A 21,729-nucleotide genomic window follows, 5' to 3' on the forward strand; every position below is an offset into this window, starting at 1 on the left:
CAAGCCGAAGCTTGGGAATAATAATTGATATCTATATTTTAAAAATTATACGTTATAGAATCCTCATACGACACAATGCCCCTCTTGGCCTCTTTCACCCATAATTACCGCATGTTTTTCCCCCGCTCTAATTTACTCCCTCAATGCCGTTTTGCTTTGTGGGCGAACGAAACAGAAATGAGCTGTACTGATGTAATTTTCTTCAATGATCAGGGCCATAAAAGTAAATTCCCCCCGTAAACTCCTGCCTACTTAGATCCTCCCCCACCAAATGTTTCTAAACGCCAATCCTAAGGACGACGACGCGAATCCAATCAGTAACCGAAACATAACCAACCATGACAACCCAGCGCCTCCTCCTCCTCCTCCTCTTCTCATCCGCATTCTTCTTCCTCCATCCATCCTCTGTCGCCGGAGAATCCTACGCCCGCGGTCCCGCCGACTCTCCCCTCAACTCCACCGATTACATCCGCACGAGCTGCGGCACCACTCTCTATCCTGACGTCTGCTACTCCTCCCTCTCTCGCTACGCCAATGCCGTCCAGCAGAATCCCGGCCAGCTTGCTCGAGTCGCCATCGCCCTCAGCCTCTCCAAGGCTCACCGAATGGCCTCCTACATCTCCAACCTCACTCGCGATGCCGAATACGAAGCCAACTCTCGCGCCTCCTCCGCCCTCCATGACTGCTTCAGCAACGTCGGAGACGCCGTCGACGAAATCCGCGGCTCTCTCAAGCAGATGCGGCAGATTGGGGCCGCCGGCTCCGGCGAGGAGTCGTTCAGGTTCCAGATGAGTAACGTGCAGACGTGGATGAGCGCGGCGCTGACGGACGAGGAGACGTGTACGGACGGCTTCGAGGACGTACCGGACAGTCCGGTGAAGGCAGACGTGTGCGATAAGGTCACGGACTTGAAGAAGTTCACCAGTAACGCCTTAGCGCTGGTAAATAATTACGCTAACACGGGAACGCCTTGAAAACGTCGACACAGCCAGATTTGGCTTCTTCTGTGAGTGATTAAAATAGAGGTTACTGCGTCAGTCAAATGGACTGTTGTGAATGTGAATCCTCCTTGTACGTATATTTTGGTCTTTCTGTAGCTTTTTCTTTACTAAAACCGAAAAAATTAAAATGAAGTGTGTTTGTGTTTGTTAGCCTTTTGGTGGAATCTGATCAGAATAGAAAATGTGAAAAACAGAAACTCGCTAAAACCAATAGAAATAGGGAAATGGAAATGCTTGCTTCGATTCTTCCTTTTGGGTGAGTTTGGTTTTCTTTATTCATTTTTACCAAACCGAATTTCTAGTTACTTTTGGGCTTTCAGTTTGAATTAATTTTGCGGAGAGAATACATTACCTGGATGATGAATAAAGTGGGCATGATGTGTGGTTGGTAAATGGTAACTTTCGCATGCGTCCTTCAACCATTTTAGGAAACATTCAGCTTTTTGGCCCTTTTATCATAACGCCACAACCACTATCACAAGATGCCATTCAATGCCATTCTCTTAACTGAAATTGTTTCCTTTCTACTTTCATAGTACCCATCAACCAACAATTATATTGATCGTTTTTTGACTCAGAGTGTCAACTATTAATGGCTTGAAATTATAAGTGGAATCAAACTTACCGCCTTCCATTTACAATAGAGATGGTCCACAACACTATTGGCTTGTTATCACTTTGTAAATCAGTACGAGAATAGAATAGTGCGCTCGTCAATTTAGATTTCTTAATTTTGCTTGATATGCCTTTATAAGTTTAATTGTTTCAGGCTGGGTGTACTAGCTAATAGGAATTATATATGATCGATATGATTACGTATAGTTAATCTTGTCAGCTATATATATACATTTATCTATATAGTGAACGTACCCCATGTGAAAGAATAAAAAAAGTATTGTCGGAAGTATTTGATTTCTTTTGCACCGGGATGATGATGAAAAACCACGATATGATTCAATAGCCCAGAGAGATGATCAGTGAGATGGTCCACAACGATCCCTATCGATGAGATTCCAATCTTAGAGATAGAAACTGCAAGGACAATAAAGATACACACACACACATGCTTTGATTATGTTCACATGCATGAACAAGAATAACAACCCCCCCTTTTCCCCTCCAATTATGATGTTCACACGCCTTTTAATTTCATTTCTTAATTATTACACACTATTTTTTATTCGGCCAAAACAAAACAAACTAAAACAGGCAGTGCATGAATATATAAATACATATATAACTGTTTTTAATTAATGTTATATATATAGGATATGATAGTGTGGCTGCCTGATTAATCAACATATAGAAAGAGAATCTAATTTATTTAGTCCAATCATCAATCGCCCGCCCCATAACACGTCCAACACCAACTTTTTACGCACATACAGCTTCCTCATCATCAATTCGTTATTATATCGGAAAATTACGTGCCAACCAAAACTAATTAAATTACTTTCACTCACAATGTGTATGCATTCATCAGCTTCCTATCATAGGGAAAAATTTGGTTTCCACAAAGAAAAGAATGTTTCAATTGAAGTATACAATGGCCATCAAAATCGATATCAGTGCGGATGACACAATCAGCTAGTTAAACTCCAAAATATTACTCGTTTCTATTAAGCGACAGTGAGATTGCGTGCGCTTGCACATTAACTCAAACACGGGACATGATATTGAAGTAATAAAGCAGCACCTAATATTTAAGTTGAGATGAACAAGACTGATTATTGATTATTATGGTAATTAAGAAGCCATGTAATTCATCAGTAAACATAAATTAAAAACTACAACCGACCGAAATTAACCCACAAACATAAATTTTAGTTTAGAAAAGCATTAGTCTCTTTATAGGCATGACGATGCTGTCCGTTCTTTTCCCCTTGTTATACGTTTTTTTTAGTGTGGAGAGAGTAACAAGGGCGTCAATTTTAAAAATGAATATGCTGACACTTTGGGGTGGCTCGTGATTGTGAGAGCTCGCTCTTTGTTGAATTAATGAGATGTTATAATTTGAGGAGCATAATAGTTAGGTATTGGTTCATATTCATTGTATATATATAAGAACCATAATCGACAAATATATGCACACCACCAGCATGGATTTTTGGCTCCGTCCTCTGCCCTTTGTATTCCTGTGATTTCACAGTATATGTTCAACACAACAGCTGTCGGGTTAGTTTTTCTTAATACTGATTCTTAATATAAGATCTAATTAACTAATTTGAATATATTAAGACTATTGGTTAAATTAGTTAATATGATTTTTTTTCTTCTAAAACACCCTGATTATGTTTTTTAATTCCCTTCCTCCCTGATTATGTTTGAGGAAATATCAATAAGATGAAACTGGTAGTAGGCATAAATCACCAGAAAAGATGATTCGTATATAAATGATTTGTTACATAAATTATGAAAGGTATATATATATATATATAGAGAGAGAGAGTAATGTAAAGCATGTCACCAAGTTTGGGTAATGAAAATAATTTAGTTTAGCGAGAAATTAAATAATAGGATATGTAAAATTTTGTGACACTAGATTATAGAGAGGGGGGGGGGGGGAGTCGGCAGGGGAGGGGGAAGGGTGGGGACGTGATGAGAAGGATTATTATGAAGAGAAGTGTGAAGGAATGAGTGATGGACGGATGGATGCGGCCGGATTCACGCGTGTGAGTTTGTAAACACATACATACATAGAAGGGCCCATGAGTGAGAGAGGACGTGAAGACTAAACAAATGCAGGTAAGGAAAGCCGACATCAAATACTAGATTGGCCTTGACATGATGTTACTGTGCGTGTTTGTAGCAAGAGGAGCGAGAGGGATGGGATTGTGAAGTAGAGGGAGGGCGGGGGGGAGGAACTCAGACAAAACAAAAGAATGGATCGTAAGGGTACGGCAGAAGGCTCACATGCACACAACGTAACTATTACCATTGGGGAAGCCTCAAGAAATGCCAAACCCAAAGCCATTCTATGCCACTCATCCCTCCCGCCCACCTCCAATTATACAAATCCGGACAGCAGGATATATAAGCCAACCCGTGAAATGAAAATGACCCCAACTCCTACCTACACATGCATATATATACTGGTTGAGCGATAATATTAGTCTAGTCAAAACTAAGAAACAAAAACATATTGTCTTTCAAACACATCAGGCATACACCTAATTAAGTAGCTGTGCCATTATATTCGCAGATACGATGCTTCACGTTCAGGACTCACATGCACTTCTTCAGTTCCTATCACACATATATAGGATCTTACTTATATATATTTTAATTAACACGTACAGCCCCATAACCACTTCACCCTTAAAACTGTAGTAGTTAGTTGGAGGTTTGATTATTTCTAATCATCTGCAGTTTAATTTTCTGCAACGCTTAGGTGTTGTGTGATATGAGACGCGACTTTTAATTCCTGAAATCTTTGAATCTGCATCGCCCCCGCGAAACACGTACACGATCACATGCACAAATTTATGGAACTTGTTTCTTCCCTTATTTTATTCACAGCGATTGCAAACAAGTACGTCTAAGCTGCTTGTTATGATCAGTCAGAAGCATTACAGATAAAATCGATGCGAAGCTACAGGAAGGGAACATATTAAGAACTCAAGGACGACTGAGGGGAATCATCGCAGTCCTCTTCGCTGCCTCCAAACCTCTTCATGTGAGCCCAAATCCATAAGCCCATTAACTTCATGACCAATGCTCACTTCTTCTGGTCCGTTCTTTCTCAACATCCCAAACCGTATTATTCTTAGGCCCATTGCTCACGTATTAGGCTTCAGAACTCTGCTGCACGTAAAAATGACAACGCAGACAAAAATTCAATTTCTGAGACAAATGAATAGATCCCTCCTCTGTTACTTAATATACAACTTAATTAAAAAATTAATATCAATATTATATATAAGACCTATTTCATATATTTATCAATTTATTTCAAATTAACCCTATTGATATTTTTTCAACAATAATTAAATAACAAAGGGAGGGAAAGAATTAAGGAAGATGCTTATACTGTTGTAGAAAAAAAATGATATTAACTAGTTTAAGTAATATCTTTAATCTACTCAAATTAATTAATTAGGCTTTATATTAAGAATCAGATAAATATATATATACACACAAGTGACAACTTCCACTGGTATCACATAGAAAAAATTTCATTCTTTGAAGATTAATTTTAATCCATTTAATTTCACTGGCTGAAGACGACTAGTGAACGTATCACAAACATCAACACTTGATAGACTTGTGTAATACTATCTCCGATCTTAATTATAAGAGCTAGTTAACTAATTTGAAGAGATTAAGAAAATAAGTTAAATTAGTTATTTATAATAAATACGTATTGTCATTCAAAAAATATCTTTGCTAATCAAGAGTGTTGGTAAGAATTATCATTATTAGAAGGACTATCTTAAAAAAAAAAACTCCTCCGGTCCTTAATATAAGACCCAATTATTGAGTTGATTTTGGTCCTAAATATAAGACCCATTTCTCATATTTATCAATTTTCCCTAAATTACCCCTATAAATACTCTCTCAACCATAATCAAGTAGAAGAGGGAGAAGGGGTATTAAGAAAGATGATTATGGTGTTTTAGGAAAAATGTGTCATTTTTTTAGAATTAACTAACTTACCTAACTTCTTTAATCTAACCAAATTAGTTACATGGGTCTTATATTAAGGATTGGAGAAGTATATAAATATTAGAAACAAAGTGAATCGGGATCCTACATTTATAATCAAAATAAAAATCAAATCAAATTTATATTAAAGATCGGAGGTATTATCACATAAAAATATTTTTAAATCTGTAAAGGCATTGTCTGGGCAGAAGCTTCAAAGTGCACTTGCTGCATATAGGTCCCTCCAGGATTTGATGCTTGCACGTGAATGTTAAGGCCTGGATCTGGTCCGCTTTTCTCAGGGAACTGGCTAAATGCCAATTAGACCACGCTCATATACTACCTCCCATCCCTTTTATCAATTACAAGCGTTTCATAACATAACATGTTTTTGTCTAAGATATCAAACATAATATCCGTAAATAACTATAAACTTTCTTAACTAAATTAACTAAACGCATCTGATTAACTAATGATTTTGATCGAACGTAATTTTCAAATCTTACATAAAATATCTAATTTTAATTAACCTCGTCAATTCGTGTAAAATTAGCAATGAAACGCTGACGCGAAATTGCTTCATGATTAATAAACTAAATAGAATGTAACAACTAAATTCCATCTTTAATTTTCACAACCTTACCTGGCGATCCTAACACTGTTCTGTCATTTTTTTTAATCATTTGAACTTTTTTTGTTTTGTTTTTGCCAACTTATGATTTGAACATTTCAGCGTTAACTGGCCCAAGTTTAATGACAGGGTTGGGTCTATTGAAAGAGATTAGTTCCCCATAATGTGAAGAACTAATATTTGAATTCCTGCTGGAAGAAGTATCTACATTTAGTTTCCTACAGTACTTCGAACATGATTAGTTTTAATAAGAGGATACCTGTGCTTATAAAAAAAAATACTTGCCCAGGATTAACCATTGTTTTCGGGTACAGCTATTCTTTTTTTTTTTTTGGTTATCAGAGGCAATCTTGTTTTAGGCATTGCTATGTACTAAACATGAGTATATCTTTTAATAAAATTTTAAACATTAATTCGTTATGTTGTAAGGGATTAACTCCTTATGCTAGATGGAACAACTATTGTTTTAAGTTGAAAGATCGTTGAATGTTCAATATGGTTATAGTTGGCCCATGATATGTATTTAAAAAAATAATTGGCCCATGATATCATGACACCCAAATCCAACTACGTGGCCCAACTTCCTTGGAGGGGAAAAAGCGACGTCGTTTGGCGCCTCTTATCTCTTTCCCCACACGCGGCTGCGAGCCAGGTTTGTCCATGGAGGCAGTCCTCACCGCATCATCTTGCCCGCGCTACTCAATTGCCTGTGTTTTGCGCTCTCTTTTCTACCACTTCTGTTTCTTATATTCTTGGCAATGGGTATTCGAGGGTTCTTCTATTCCTACACTCACTTATCTGGATTTCTTTTCATTCCATGTTCTCAATGAACACAAGTTTTTTCTTTGCTTGATTTTTCAGCAAGTTTGAATCTTTCAATAAAAATTATATATTTGCTTTGATTTTTCAACCACTTCCCTCTATCCGAGCCTGAATCCTGTCTTTAGGCTCTAAATTATACTATTATACATATCAGTTCTAGTGACTTTCGGAAGCAACATGGCTGTGCTTCTCAAAGCCTTGCCTTTGATAGCCCTCCGCCCTAAGCCATCATTCTTCTTGATCAGCAGCATTTCCAATTCCCTTCACAGAGTACTTCCCTTATGCAGAACTGTTTTTTCTGCTTCGTCGTCTCCATCTCCGTCGATACAATCAACTGCCTCTGCTCCGGAAACACTAACATCTAGTTCTCGACCGCCTGTTGACTTCAAGGAATCTCTTGAATGGGTTGCTAGGAATGCTTGTTGTGGCGAATTGTCTTTAAACGATGTAGGTAAAAGGGTCCACCTTTGTGGGTGGGTTGCTCTTCACCGTGTTCATGGTGGCCTCACGTTTCTTAATCTCAGAGATCATACCGGTATCGTTCAGGTACTCAGCTGGCATATGTTATAGCGCGTTTCTTATTTGTAGGATTGCTGCTGATAGCGCAGTTTCTATTATTGCTGTTAGTGCAAGTTTCGGCACTCATCCTTCGTTTTCTACTCTGTCATTGCAATGATTTGTACAGTGGCATTTGTACTCATTAATATTAAAATGTAGATTACGACCCTTCCAGACGAATTTCCTGATGCTCATTCAACAATCAATGACCTGAGACTCGAATACGTTGTAGCCATCGAAGGTACTGTCCGGTCTCGGCCAAATGAGTCCATCAACAAGAAAATGAAAACCGGCTTTATTGAGGTATGCATTAATATTTAATCAGGGCATCACATTTCTGTTGGGAGGAGGATTGACAGTAATTGCTGTGAGTTTCTGCAACTTTTGGTATTGTACGAACTCTGCAGTGCATATCTTAAACTCTCGGACAACTTCTGTAATGTATTTTTTCTTTTAAATTCCTCGATCCCTTGGTTGCTCATGGAGAAGCCTGGAACGCTGACCAATGCATTCTAGGCTATTGGCGAGTTTAATATATTGCCTTTTCCTTTATAATGATTTTCAAATTTGAGTAAGAGATAGATTGGACTACAATTTGAAATTTGTTCTCCTTGATAGCCTTATGATGCTTGAGCTCGCTCCTGATATGTTCCTTTTGATGGGCTTAGTTAGGAAGAATGGCATGGCCTGCTATAATAATTTTTCTTTTCTGAAAGTTCCTCTCTCCACATGAAAGTTCCTTGTTTTTTCTTCAATTCTTTCCCATGTTCCTTGATCGTTACTTAGCATTTGAAGAAAAAAGCCATTTTGTACCGAACCAATTGGTGCTTGGTGTTCTGTTTCCTTGAGTTAGAAATTACTTTCTTTTCCCATTAATGTTCCAAGTATTTGTGTGCGGTAGGTTGCTGCTGAGAGTGTTCAAATATTAAATGCTGTAAAGTCAAAGTTACCATTCTTAGTGACTACAGCTGATGACACAAAAGATTCTCTTAAAGAAGAAATCCGTTTGAGGTACTTACAGAGATGCAAGAATTTCATGATTTATCTATATGTATTTTGGTAGCTGTTCCGTTAAATATGAAAATTTTGTCTCTAATTTATTTTGGTCAACTTTTGGGAAAGTAAACTTCTCATTCAGTATTGTATCAAAAGTTTACATGCTTGATACCCGTACTCTTATGCGGTACTGGATCTTGGGGGATTTGTTTTACATGTTAAAAAGTTAGGTATTATAAATTTATATTTATTTTGTGAGAAATCTATTCTTAATTTTTGTTCTTGGCAGGTACCGATGTCTGGATCTAAGGCGGCACCAAATGAGTTCCAACATATTGATGCGACATAAAGTTGTTAAACTCATTCGAAGATATCTAGAAGATACACACGGTTTTGTGGAGGTAATGTCTAGTGAGTGCATTATTTGTGTTGGCATCTCCACCATTTGGGTTATAGTGCCTCCTCCTCTCCCATGCTGCTTTGAGGTTGATGGTTGGTATCATCTGTTGATCTTTATCTTTTATGGGTACAAGGTAGATTGAAACTCCAATACTGTCTAGATCCACTCCAGAAGGCGCACGAGATTATTTGGTCCCCTCAAGAATCCAGGTATTTACTACTGTTCAGATTTTGACAACCTCACAATTATGCTTTTTAGTCATTGATACTCAAAATGGTAACAAAAGACTATGACCTTAAAACTCCTCAGCTTATCTCTGGTATCAGGTCTGTTTCTCAAAAATGCCCAGTCGTTTGGAATAATATATTTCATAAACATAACATTGAGAACAACTTCTAATTTTGTTTCTTTAATTATCAGTTTGCTCGAGATAGTTTCTTCATGCTAGTGTTCTTAAATTAGTTCTTATGTGACTTCTGAAGCCAGGAACATTCTACGCATTGCCTCAAAGTCCACAGCTCTTTAAACAAATGCTTATGGTGGCTGGTTTTGATAAATATTATCAAGTAGCGAGGTAGGATTTTCTTTAATTAGTTGTTTAAACCTCTGTTGCTATCCAAGATATATTCAAGCTTTCATTACTTAATTGAACAGAAACGTAGTTTCTGACATGAGTTCTGAGATAGCTATTTGAGCTTTAGTATGATAAATACGTTCTGTTTCTTTTGATAGGACACAAGATTAGAAGTTATGATTCTTGTTTATTCAAAGTTATATATGGCGAATCCATCTTAAATGTTGCGCATGATGGTGATGCCATGTGCTGATTTTGGCAGATGTTTTCGTGATGAAGATTTAAGAGCTGATAGACAACCCGAGTTCACACAGCTAGATATGGAAATGGCATTTACTCCTTTAGAGGACATGTTGGCACTTAATGAAGATTTGATCAGAAAGGTTAGCTTTTATTGTTTGTTTTTAGAAGCCTTTCTATGAAAATACATTTTAAAAAATGCTACGTATTTACATATGCACATACTACCTACCCACACTCTCACACAGATAGACGCATGCACGTGCACACTACATACAAAGACCCTATCATACGTGGCCACGTGTATATTCATACAGTTATACATATAATAGTCTTGAGCATTTGCAAATGTTTACTGTGTATATATAGACTCAAATGCAAACAGATTCCTGCATGCCTATGAACATACACGCACATATATGCGTGGGCACACATACATGGAGGTAAGCAAGATTATGATAATTTATGTAAACTAATTAAAATCTTGGATTAATGCATTATCAGTTCGAGCTTCTAATAATGATGAAGATGCTATCTATGGACATGATGCCAAAAAACAAAGCCCGTTTTTATCAGAGCCCTATGGTCAATGGGTCAGTTAAATCAATTTTAAGCTATATTTTTATATGTCTGTCCTCATCTTTGGAAATGGTAAAATTATATTGAAAAAAATGGTAAAGTGACATTTTAATATTTCATTTTCCTTGCCCTTTTTATTTTGGACATCCAGGACGAGAATGAGAAACTAACAATTTACCTTCCTTTCCCTTCTCCTCCTAACTCCTAAACATCCCTAGTGGTTTTAAACCAACGATGTTGAAGATTTTGGAAGCAGGTAAACATATGGGAAACTAGTGGAGTGGAATTAAGGACACCAAAATCTTTCCAGAAAATCCACTTTAAGATCTAAAATTAGGGACAAAGAGATGGAAGTATACATTTGCAATTCCATTAATAGCTTCCTTTTTGAACTTTTTTAGCCGCTTAGCCCAAGCCTTGAAAATAGACAAGAGTTGTGGGTGATGGCTAGTATATAATTTAATCAAAGTATTTTGGATGAAGTTTTTCAAATCATACAGTTGCAAATTAAATCGAATGTAATGTAGTTAGGACCTAGGGGGCGGATGATTGACAACGGTTATGTATGAATCTGAACCACTGGGAAATTGTATAGGGCACAGGGTACTGATTGAATATTCATACAATTGCACTTTTTTTGTTTTTGTTTTTTGATGATGCCGATCACCTTAAATATATGCTCTTTTTCTGGGTGTAAATAGGAAGTGTTTGTTGCAGGTTTTTCTTGAAATCAAAGGAGTGGAGTTACCAAATCCATTTCCCAGGCTTACGTATGCGGAAGCAATGAGTAGATACGGTTCTGACAGGCCAGATACCAGATATGATCTTGAATTAAAAGATGTAGTGATCTTTTCTTTGACTTTCTCCTTAATACTTTGGGGTATTTTGGTTGCATATTTCTAGTTATTCGTTATAGAACATTAGAACATTCCCTTCATATTCACAATTTCTTTAATTAATAAAGCTTGCTCTAGTCTTGGGGTCAGAATCATTATTTTTTGTAATGTAGATTGGGTTGATAATGTTTTATTTATCTATCTCTCCTTATGAATTGATCTTGCTGAAATAAAAATTTCATTCGGCTGCAGGTATCGGAAATTTTCCTGGGATCTTCCTTCAGGGTTTTCTCTGACTCCTTGGACAGTGGGGGAATTATCAAAGTGTTGTGTGTACCTTCTGGTGCAAAAAGTTACTCAAATTCAGCTCTTAAGAAGGGTGATATTTACAATAAAGCTCTCAAATCTGGAGCCAAGGGTTTGCCTTTCCTCAAGGTCTTGGATAATGGTACAGAGATGAATCTTCGATCAAAATTTTCTTTCCTGAGACATGTTTGAAGCGTTCCATTACTTAATGTATACTTTGTTCTAGGGGAGGTTGAGGGGATCGCTGCTTTAGTATCAAGTATGGACCCAACTACTAAGGAGAGGTTACTAGGCCAGTGCTCTGCAGGACCAGGTGATCTTATCCTGTTTGCAGTGGGTCATCATGCATCTGTGAATAAAACTCTAGATCGTCTTAGAGTTTATGTCGCTCATGACCAGGGTTTGATTGACAATGTAAGTTGATGATCTGACCTATGTTCAAAAAGAAGAAATTCCTTGTCTAAATCCTTCCTCTGATATTTGTATTGTGTATGAGTAGGGCAAGCATTCAATTCTATGGATCACTGATTTTCCAATGTTCGAGTGGAATGACCCAGAGCAGAGGCTTGAGGTATGTTCCGTTTTTAATTAAATAATCCCGCAATTATTTCCTTTGCTATTGACTTATCTGGTTCTGCAGTGTCATAATTACTCTGTCACACACACGCGCGTGCACGCACGCACACAAACACAAGAGACTTAGGTGATATGGGTTGGCAAATTTTCCTCTCTGATTAATGAATGATTGCTATTCAGTTTATTTTACCCCTTTTTTTGTTGAGGGTGGGGTGTTTAGGTTTCTCTTCTGCAGCCATGCTTAACATTGCTATTTAGTGCAGGCTTTGCATCATCCTTTCACTGCTCCGAACCCTGAAGACATGAATGATCTTGCTTCTGCTCGGGCCTTGGCTTATGACATGGTTTACAATGGGGTGGAGGTAATTGAGTTATTTCAAAAATCTAAATTCTCTACCTTGTGCAGGCTGAAGCATGATGATTGTATCACCGTTGTCTATATTGATAACTGCTAGTTTTATTGTGTCTATCTTTTAGATTGGTGGAGGAAGTCTGAGAATTTATAAACGTGAAATACAACAAAAGGTTTTGGAGATTGTTGGCATCTCAATGGAGCAGGTTAGTGGGCCTATAATCCAGTGAAACAGTGAGTGGGATTTCGTTTGTTTGATGATATAAATAAGCTGAGCTTTGACATAGACATGCACTGATGCCTTGAGTCAACAAACAAGTCCAAATTTGTTGGATACATTCATGTTTTGTGTATTGGGAATAATAACTGTCTTTGTGGAAAAATTTAGTTGAGTGCTTTTTTTTCCCCAGTGATCTGATCCACTTAAAATGCTATTTGTTGTTGCTATTTTGGTTTTACCATTGTGGAAGATGTGAGTTTTTCAGTGACATGATTCCGTTGTCTTTCAGGCGGAAGCAAAGTTTAATTATCTTCTCGAAGCACTGGAGATGGGGGCTCCACCGCATGGTATGCAGCTTTTTCATGTCTGCAAATTAAGTCATAGCCCCAAATAAAAACAAAATAATTGTTAGTTGTAGTGTGAGTGGATTGGTTAATAATGGTGAAGATGCAATGTGGCAGGTGGAATAGCTTATGGATTGGACAGATTGGTGATGTTATTGGCAGGGGCTGATTCCATCAGAGATGTCATTGCTTTCCCAAAAACCACCACTGCTCAGTGTGCCCTCACCAGAAGTCCTTCAGAGGTGGATCCTCAGCAGCTCAAGGATCTCTCACTTAGACTCTAGATTCTACTTCACTTGTTTAAAATTTTCATTTTCAATTATTTAATTCCTGTGCCCAGCTTGTACTTACTCATATGGGAGCCCTAACCACTCTCACCCATGTTGCTCACTGAGGATTCGTTGATGTTAATGTGAAGACGAAAGTAATGATTAGTTCAAGCAAAAGATATGATCGCCATCGTCAGAAACTATTTATTCTCAATATTCCTACATTTGATCCTTAATATAAGAGCTAGATAATGAATTTGAGGAGACTAAAAAAGTTAATTAAGTTAGTTATTTATAATAAATATGTATTTTTTTTTTAAAGTATTTTTACTAATCATATGTATTTGAATCATCTTTTCATACAAACCTTTAATATCTGTACCCGTTATAAAAATTACTTTGAGAAAAGATAAATAAATATAAAAGATAAAGTGGATTGAGATTTTATATTTATAATTAAATTGAACCTCAAACTAATTTTTATATTAATAATTGGTGGTAATAATATCTCTTTGGGTAAATGTTGTTGATATGAATTTGAGTAGTATTTTAAATTAACCCGAGGCTGGAGAGCTAAACATTTACGTTCATCATACGTTCAAACCTTTGCACTCGGGAGTCAATCCTATGGCTATGCCTCGGGTTATAAAGTTGATTTCTATTAAAAAAACTCATCTGCTGTCTTCTTTAAGCCGCTAATAATAATTATTGCTTCAGTACTGTGTTATCAAAAAGTGGACCTGCAACATGACATCACCAAAATGTGTCATCTTCTAAAATTTTAAACTCGGGAATGATAATTCTTCGATGGGCGGCCACACTCTACTCGATAATTAACGAATTATCATTTATATATATATAAACTGTAATACGTATACGAAATTCTGGTTGTGTAATATTGGAATCTTTTTTAAGTGGTGTTGCTGTATTATTCCGATACCATCATTATTATGGTGAGGAAGCCAGCTTAAAATGAAGGTGAAGATGGAGCATATATGTATATATGTGGATTCCAGCTAATATACGTATAATTATTATTATAAAAGTTACGATAAGGAGAAGGAAAGTTGAATAATGACCATGAAATTGCAGTGGGGAGCAACATTATTGCAGAAAATGAAAGCACGAAAGCAAATCTGATGCTGCATTGGGATTGGCCGATGCTACAAATTAATCATACGTACCTTTCAACACTAAATCATTAATGACCTTGAGCCACAATTACTCTATTTTTTTAAAAAAAATTCGATCACGCATGCCATAATATTATCAATCCAATGGTCATTGTATAAGACAAATTTCAGGAAACAACATTTTCATAAGCTGTCTAGATAGTGTGCATCCAATGAACATTTTTCTTGATTTTTTGAATCTACATATTTCAATATTTTTATTATTGTTTAGTATTTCAAGTTTTCCTCCATTGAAATCTAAAAGCTCGTGGGTTCCCCCTCTGTCTTTAACATCAATCGCAGATATCTGCAAAGGTGGATGTTTTTGAATTTATAGTTAATTTATTCTTCTAATTCTTAAGGTATATATTTTTTTTTGAAATCAAAGAATAATGTTCTAGACCTTGAGATATATATATATATATATATATATATATCTATATGAACAAATAATTTCTCTTTTCGTTGTAGCACATACGGTGGCAAGTGGTTTGATAATACTTAATTTGTATAAAGGTAAACAATAACATTATTATTAAACGAATCCGTAGTAAATACGATGTCTAATTCTTATTAATTTATAGTATAGCAATAACATATTGTTCAGTTGATTGAGCACTACAACCTAGAACGCACATCTCAGCAAGCTTTTGATGAGGTGGTAGAGTGCCTAGGATCAAATCGTTTCGTGGTGGTTAAGATATGTAGGTATATATATATAGATATAGATATCTCTCTATATATAAATATATACGTGTGCGTGCACATATATTTTGCTTGTATACATATATTTATCGTAATTGTGTATGTCTGTGTAGTTAGGATTTTCAAAAAGTGAAGGGACGATGGTTGCATTGGTATAAAGTAAGTAATGATAATTATACATTTTGTTTTTGGTTGCCGAAGGAAGTAATGATAATTATAGACTTTGGGAAGTGATGAACGAATACGTAAGTTGGTAGGGATGAGAGGTAGGTAGCCTAACAAGTGTAGAGTGTAAAGTTAAAGTGAGATAGGAGGGAGTAAAAGGAAGACGCGTGGCATGAGAAGAAGTGAAGTATATGGCAAATTTGGATTCGAAGAAGATTAATTAATTTAAAGTGATGATAAAAGAGAGGTTTTAATTTAACGTTTCTAAGTACGAAGGGAAAAGTGAAGAAGGGAGCAAGACTTTACAGAAAAAAGTCAAGCACGGACTTCATCTTCTCCTACAAAGCGAAAACGGCATCTCCGAATCGAAACGCCATATACGTCCATATAGCATCACGTTCACGAGTTTTGAAGACTAAGTGTATGGTTCTCATCCCTATTCACTGGCTGGCCATAAAGCCAGCTCAATTAAATGAATCGATTTATTATATCACTTGCTTTCCATATTCATCCATTCATTTCTTGACACCTACCCCCCCTAACCCCACAGGGTTTGGCCAGCTACATTAAACTTGGTCATCTAATTAATTTGTGTGTGTGTATTTATATATATATTTATATATATATTTCCCCATGCAATTGTTATATATATATATATATATATATAGGCTTTTCTTTTCTTAATTAAGATATATGAGTGATGTATGAATTGACAGAGGGATTGAAGAATTTAGTGGAAGAGATTGGATGAAATGAAATATGAAAGGATGAGAGCCACGAGAGGAGTTTGTTGACTAAAGTCTCGAAAGAGAACAAGAACGTAGTGATCCCATCCATCCCTCCCAACTTTCTCAAATGTATTACTCCTCCGGTAGGACCTAATTCTTGAGTTGGTTTTGGTTCTAAATATAAGACTCATTTTTCATATTTATCAATTTTCTCTAAATTATCCCTATAGATATTCCCTCAACTATAATCAAATAGAAGAGGGAGATGGGGTATTAAAAAAGATGATTATGGTATTTTAGGAAAAATGTGTCACTTTTCTTATAATTAACTAACTTACCTAACTTTCTTAATCTAATCAAATTAGTTAAATGAGTCTTATATTAAGGATCGGAGGAGTATTAGTTATTACGTACGTTAGAGAAAACACACCTTACGACGTACAGTACAAACACAAATTAAAGAAAGAGCCATAATCTAATCTAGTGGGCGGGCTTAGTCCTCCATGGTTTCAAATAATTATTTATTTAATTAAAAAGTCATGAATTTAAAAGTTTAATTTCATCGTCATCTTATAATCTCCATGAAACCCTCACAAGATTCTGTTCCAGTCGCTGTCTTTGAGTTGATGGACTTAAAGTAATATAAGCTTCCTCCGCCACTGTATTTCTACGCAGACATTTAGGTGCATGGTTCTTCAATAGCCCACCCAGCATCATTTTATTTGGAAAATGTAACCCCCTAATTAAATAAGCCTACCATCCGCCCCAACTTCCACGTCTTCAAAATTCTGCCACATTATTGCCCACTATTTTCATTGATATTTGAATATTGTCTAGTTAATTGAGGATAGTTCATCAAAAACATTTGATGCATTTACACGAATTTGAATTTGAGACCTTGTGCTTGAGCAACCAAAGTAATGATGATCATTGAAAATTTTCTTTTTAAATTTTTAAACACACTTTTACCCAGAAAAATGATCGCTGAGAGAAAATGTGTTATTTTTTGGTTCTCTGCTCTTTTCTCAGGATTTTATTTACTTGAAGTCAATCATATAACCGGTGCGAAACCATATTCAATTGGTAGTGTTGATGTTTTAGAAAAGTAGCCAACTCTTTGATTGAAAAACAGTAAAAGAAGAGAAAAGTAAACATTGACCTAATGAGCTAAAGTAGTATGTCCGACACATAAATTAATTAAAAGAAATTTTTCTTACATAAAATTTGTTCTTTAAATTTATGTGTTGATATTGATATTATATTGACTCACACTCACCTCTAAATTAAATTGTGAATCAACTCTCCCTATAACAGTGACGTCTTAGGTTGATGAGCTTTAGCCATACACGCACGACCTACCAAAAACCAAGTCAGCGCGGCCTATAAATAGAATGCCCCTTTCTTTCTTCATTCACAAGCAATCCCAAGGAGAGAATCCCCTCTTCTTAACTACTCCTATATATCTTGCCATTTTAGACCCTTTGCCTTCAACATTTATTTATGATCAATATGGACAAGCTTGCCTTCAACTGTTCCTTAGCTTCCATGTTTCTGATCATTTACTCTTTGATAGTTTTGCATGGTACTGAAGCTTCGTTATCATGCCTCCATACTCCATACCCTCATGTGTGCAACCACTATATGACCTCTAATACACTCTCTACTTCATCATCTTCTTCTTCTTCCTCCTTCCATGATATGGCTCTGAAGGTCACTCTGGACCAAGCCATTGAAGCCCAAAAGCTTGTCTCAGCCATGAAACTGGGCAATCACTTCACAGACAATAAGCGAGCCAAGTTAGCCTGGACAGATTGCTTAGAGCTATATGAAGACACTGTTTACCAGCTGAACCGTTCTGTTACGAGCTCCAAAAATCTCAACGATAGGCTCACCTGGTTAAGTGCCTCCATTGCCAACCACCAAACTTGCCAAAATGGCTTCCGTGACTTCAACCTTCATGCACACTTCAGCTTCTTCCCAAATATGTTAACTAACTTCTCCAAATTGATCAGCAATTCCTTAGCCATTACCAAAGCCATGTCGACGACGTCGTCGTCAGGACAAATGGATAATAATGGTGGGAGAAAGTTGTTGTTCGAAGGATTCCCCGACTGGGTTTCGAGCTCGGATAGGAGGCTTCTTGCGGCGGCAGCGGGGGAGGTGGCGCCAAGGGCTGATGTGGTGGTGGCGAAAGATGGGAGTGGGAACTATAAGACGATAATGGAGGGAGTGGAGGCGGCAAGTAAGTTGAGCGGCGGCGGAGGGAGGAGAGTGGTGGTGCACGTAAGAGGGGGGTTGTATGAAGAGAATGTGGAGATTAAGAGGAAAATGAAGAACATAATGATCGTTGGAGATGGGATTGATGTTACCGTTGTTTCGGATGGCAAGAATGCCCAAGAAACTACCACTTTTCGTTCTGCTACATTTGGTAAGTCTTATGTTTATGTATTGTGAATCCTTTTATTATGTGTATATATGTATAGCCTAAAACTGGTTTTTGATATATTTGTAAATGGAACAGAAACGAGCTTAGCATATATAATAGATAAAATGTTTAAACTTGTCAAATAAGAACACACACACACACACACACGTAACATTATCTCAATGGATTTGAATTCTCTATGCATGGAGTTAGTCTGTAATGTACTAAATGTTCTATTTTCATGTTCAATTTTAATGATCATTTTTGAAAGATGTATAATTAAAATATCATATGCATTTTTATGATAAAAATATTGAAATTATTTAAAATTTCAAAATGTATAAATTAAATCCAGACTATCCAATACAGGTGCTCTTAATATATATTGCGGGGACGACAGTTCTAAATCCTCATAATGATTAGAAATTAATTATAAATTGATTTTTTGACCAAATTATTTAGTTTGGGCTATATTCAGGCAAAGAGAAAAAGATTTATATCAAGAAAAATTAGTGCTCCTAGGCCAGAAAAAGAATTAATTCCACAAGAGAAGTAAAATAATTGAGGAATTATCTAAATATGATTATCACCTGGTCCCACATAAGAATGGGACGAAGAAGTACTACTTTTGGGTACCATGAATTATCTAAATTTCATCAAAACAAAGAATGGGACGAAGAAGTACTACTTTTGGGTACCACGAATTATCTAAATTTCATCAAAACAAGTGACTTTTCTAACTTCTCATCAAGCGAAACAAACAGCTGGATGAGAAAATACCGAAACAAACATCTAAATATTTGATATTTCGAAACAAGGGGGAAAAAAAAATTCTGCCATTAATTTTTCATGAACTCACTTGAAGAATTCATCTCTTTGATTTGTTATAGCTGTTTCTGGAGACAACTTCATCGCCCGCGATATAACCTTCCAGAACACCGCCGGGCCTGAGAATCACCAGGCGGTGGCTTTTCGCTCCGGCGCCGACCACTCAGTGTTCTACCGGTGCAGCTTCAAGGGCTACCAAGACACTTTGTACGTCTACTCACAGCGCCAATTCTACCGTGACTGCGATGTCTACGGCACCGTGGACTTCATCTTCGGCGACGCCGTCGCTATCCTCCAGAACTGCAACATCTACGTGAGAAGGCCGACGAGCAACCAGCAGAACACCGTGACGGCGCAGGGGAGATCCGACCCAAATGAGAACACCGGCATTATTCTCCACGGCTGCCACGTGACTGCGTCATCAGACATGAGGCCGGTGCAGAGCTCGTTCAAGACCTTTCTGGGCCGGCCGTGGAAGGAGTACTCAAGGGTGGTGGTGATGAAGAGTAACCTCGACGGCGGGCTGATCGACCCGGCGGGATGGATGCCGTGGAGTGGAAGCTTCGCTCTTGAGACTCTATATTACGGCGAATATATGAACGCAGGAGCAGGAGCAGCCACTGGTGGGAGGGTGAAATGGCCAGGCTTTCATGTAATCACGAGTCCGCTGGAGGCCGGAAAGTTCACAGTTGGGAATTTTCTGGCCGGCGAGTCGTGGATTGCCGGCACCGGCGTCCCTTTCGATGCAGGGTTGTGAGGAGAAGATGAAAGTGGCGGTGGCGGTGGCGGTGGAAGAGAGGAGTTGGTGGTTATTATATGAAAAAAAAAAATAGTAAAGGGAAAGGGTGGATAGTGACTGTGGCTGTATGATATGAAGAAGACAAGAAAGGAGAGAAATTGTCACGTAGCATGACTTTGTGTGCGATGTCAGGGTTTCGTTGTATAGACGGTACAGAAGGTTGCCATATATTCTTTGTGTGTTTCGTTGTCTTTGATGTGTATGGAGTGACTGTTAAACTTATCCAACCGCAAGAAGCTAAGGCAGGAAAATATATGATATAGGAACATATATTAATATAACCACTAAACTTGTAATAATACGTTTAATTTTTGTGGAAAAGTGACCCTTGAATATGTGAACAAAGTTGTAAGGATATATGTATGAAACTGTAATATAAGTAATAGTTGATTGTATATTCTCTCTGGCCTCTGCTTTCATAATCATAGCCTAGTTTCGTAGTCTTGTGCATTCGTGCCTACTGTCGAGTCTTCTCCTGGCATTTGATTTAATTTCGTTTCATGTGGTTTTGAATATTTAGAAGTACTTCTACAAAATTTTTTTAATGCATACGAGACATTTGAAGTTTCTTTATCGCCTCAAAGTAGGTTAATGAGCATTTGTTAAGCTAGGGGACATGAGGAAGGGTTTAACTAATTATATTATGTCCGAGTTTAACTAAATATGCGATTAATTAGTTGATCAAGTGGTTAGTTAACGTTCATTCGGAGGAGAAGTGTTTAAGCTAAGATTAATTTGTTTTGGAAACCTGACTAGATTACATGAGGCGTTGATGATCCAATTATACATGGTTGGTGCATTTGTATGTGGTCCTTTGGTTTGATGATAACAACAATAATCAAATTGGCAAGACAAGTCAGCGGCCAGCTGCTTGCTGCAAGCAACCTGTGAATACTGAATAGAACCTCTCTGGCTCACAATTATGAAAGGTTTATTACAGAAAAAAGGAGAGAAGGTGGTCGAGAGGTTGTGACTTACAATCAGATTAGATATGTTTTGAGTTGAGAGCTGCATGACCCACCTTTTATTCCTAATAATTCTCTTTTCCATTGGTGGCATTGGCTTCTATCAATCATCCATTATGTGTGTGTGTGTGTGTGTGTGTGTTTTTCAATGAAAAAGAATAACATCAAATTCATATCCATTTCATGAGAGTGCTGGAAAAGTTCAAAAACAGGAGGTTGGCATTGTGTGGATAGGATTATTATCGTATTTATGCTTCATATTTAATTCAAAATGGATTAGTCTTGGTCATCAGGTCACAACTTAACCACATAGATTCGTTCGAAACATCGATATGTCAAAATCCTAAGAGTTGTCTTATTTTTGTCAACATATGTGGTATTAATGAAGATTCTACGATTCCTGAGATTGTTAATTTGTTGTGGTTACTGATTTACTCTCTTTCGACCACCCTCTGCATTGCTGTGTTAATTAGCCTCAGACATTTGTAGCTGTTCCGAGGCATCAGTAAGACTTTCAGATATTCCAAAAACGGTAAATAGAAAACAACATTACTCTAAACTGTAGAAGCCAGAGAGCACACTTTAGAAAGCACA

The 21,729-nt window shown here is 37.1% G+C and overlaps 3 protein-coding genes across 3 annotated transcripts; all 3 read left to right on the forward strand.

Moving 5' to 3' along the window:
• Nucleotides 1-278: 278 nt before the first annotated feature.
• LOC114724888 (21 kDa protein-like) lies at nucleotides 279-1,247 on the forward strand. Its single transcript, XM_028911342.1, has one exon. It carries the CDS (start codon nucleotides 339-341, stop codon nucleotides 972-974), a length of 636 nt encoding a protein of 211 aa, XP_028767175.1. The 5' UTR covers nucleotides 279-338; the 3' UTR covers nucleotides 975-1,247.
• A 5,708-nt stretch (nucleotides 1,248-6,955) lies between these two features.
• Nucleotides 6,956-13,562, forward strand: LOC114724809 (aspartate--tRNA ligase, chloroplastic/mitochondrial). Its single transcript, XM_028911264.1, has 15 exons — nucleotides 6,956-7,644; nucleotides 7,816-7,959; nucleotides 8,558-8,667; nucleotides 8,942-9,053; nucleotides 9,190-9,261; nucleotides 9,535-9,626; nucleotides 9,889-10,009; nucleotides 11,163-11,285; nucleotides 11,534-11,729; nucleotides 11,814-12,001; nucleotides 12,087-12,158; nucleotides 12,427-12,525; nucleotides 12,641-12,721; nucleotides 13,025-13,082; nucleotides 13,197-13,562. The coding sequence occupies exons 1-15, from the start codon at nucleotides 7,276-7,278 to the stop codon at nucleotides 13,361-13,363; spliced, it is 2,004 nt and encodes a 667-aa protein (XP_028767097.1). The 5' UTR covers nucleotides 6,956-7,275; the 3' UTR covers nucleotides 13,364-13,562.
• A 3,971-nt stretch (nucleotides 13,563-17,533) lies between these two features.
• On the forward strand, nucleotides 17,534-20,567 carry LOC114724835 (pectinesterase). The gene is made up of 2 exons (XM_028911283.1): nucleotides 17,534-18,546; nucleotides 19,434-20,567. Exons 1-2 carry the CDS (start codon nucleotides 17,619-17,621, stop codon nucleotides 20,126-20,128), a joined length of 1,623 nt encoding a protein of 540 aa, XP_028767116.1. The 5' UTR covers nucleotides 17,534-17,618; the 3' UTR covers nucleotides 20,129-20,567.
• Nucleotides 20,568-21,729: the final 1,162 nt, after the last annotated feature.

Source organism: Neltuma alba, unplaced genomic scaffold, assembly GCF_004799145.2.
Source record: "Neltuma alba isolate B1F8T4 unplaced genomic scaffold, ASM479914v2 tig00012201_pilon, whole genome shotgun sequence".
NCBI lineage: Eukaryota > Viridiplantae > Streptophyta > Magnoliopsida > Fabales > Fabaceae > Neltuma > Neltuma alba.

Bases quoted from the DNA above. Each gene is read 5' to 3' on its own strand.
- LOC114724888 (XM_028911342.1), top strand. From the start codon at position 339: ATGACAACCCAGCGCCTCCTCCTCCTCCTCCTCTTCTCATCCGCATTC.
- LOC114724809 (XM_028911264.1), top strand. From the start codon at position 7,276: ATGGCTGTGCTTCTCAAAGCCTTGCCTTTGATAGCCCTCCGCCCTAAG. The intron at 9,627-9,888 runs GTAGGATTTTCT...TGATTTTGGCAG, and splicing joins AAATATTATCAAGTAGCGAG to ATGTTTTCGTGATGAAGATT. The intron at 12,526-12,640 runs GTAATTGAGTTA...TCTATCTTTTAG, and splicing joins TGGTTTACAATGGGGTGGAG to ATTGGTGGAGGAAGTCTGAG.
- LOC114724835 (XM_028911283.1), top strand. From the start codon at position 17,619: ATGATCAATATGGACAAGCTTGCCTTCAACTGTTCCTTAGCTTCCATG. The intron at 18,547-19,433 runs GTAAGTCTTATG...GATTTGTTATAG, and splicing joins TTTTCGTTCTGCTACATTTG to CTGTTTCTGGAGACAACTTC.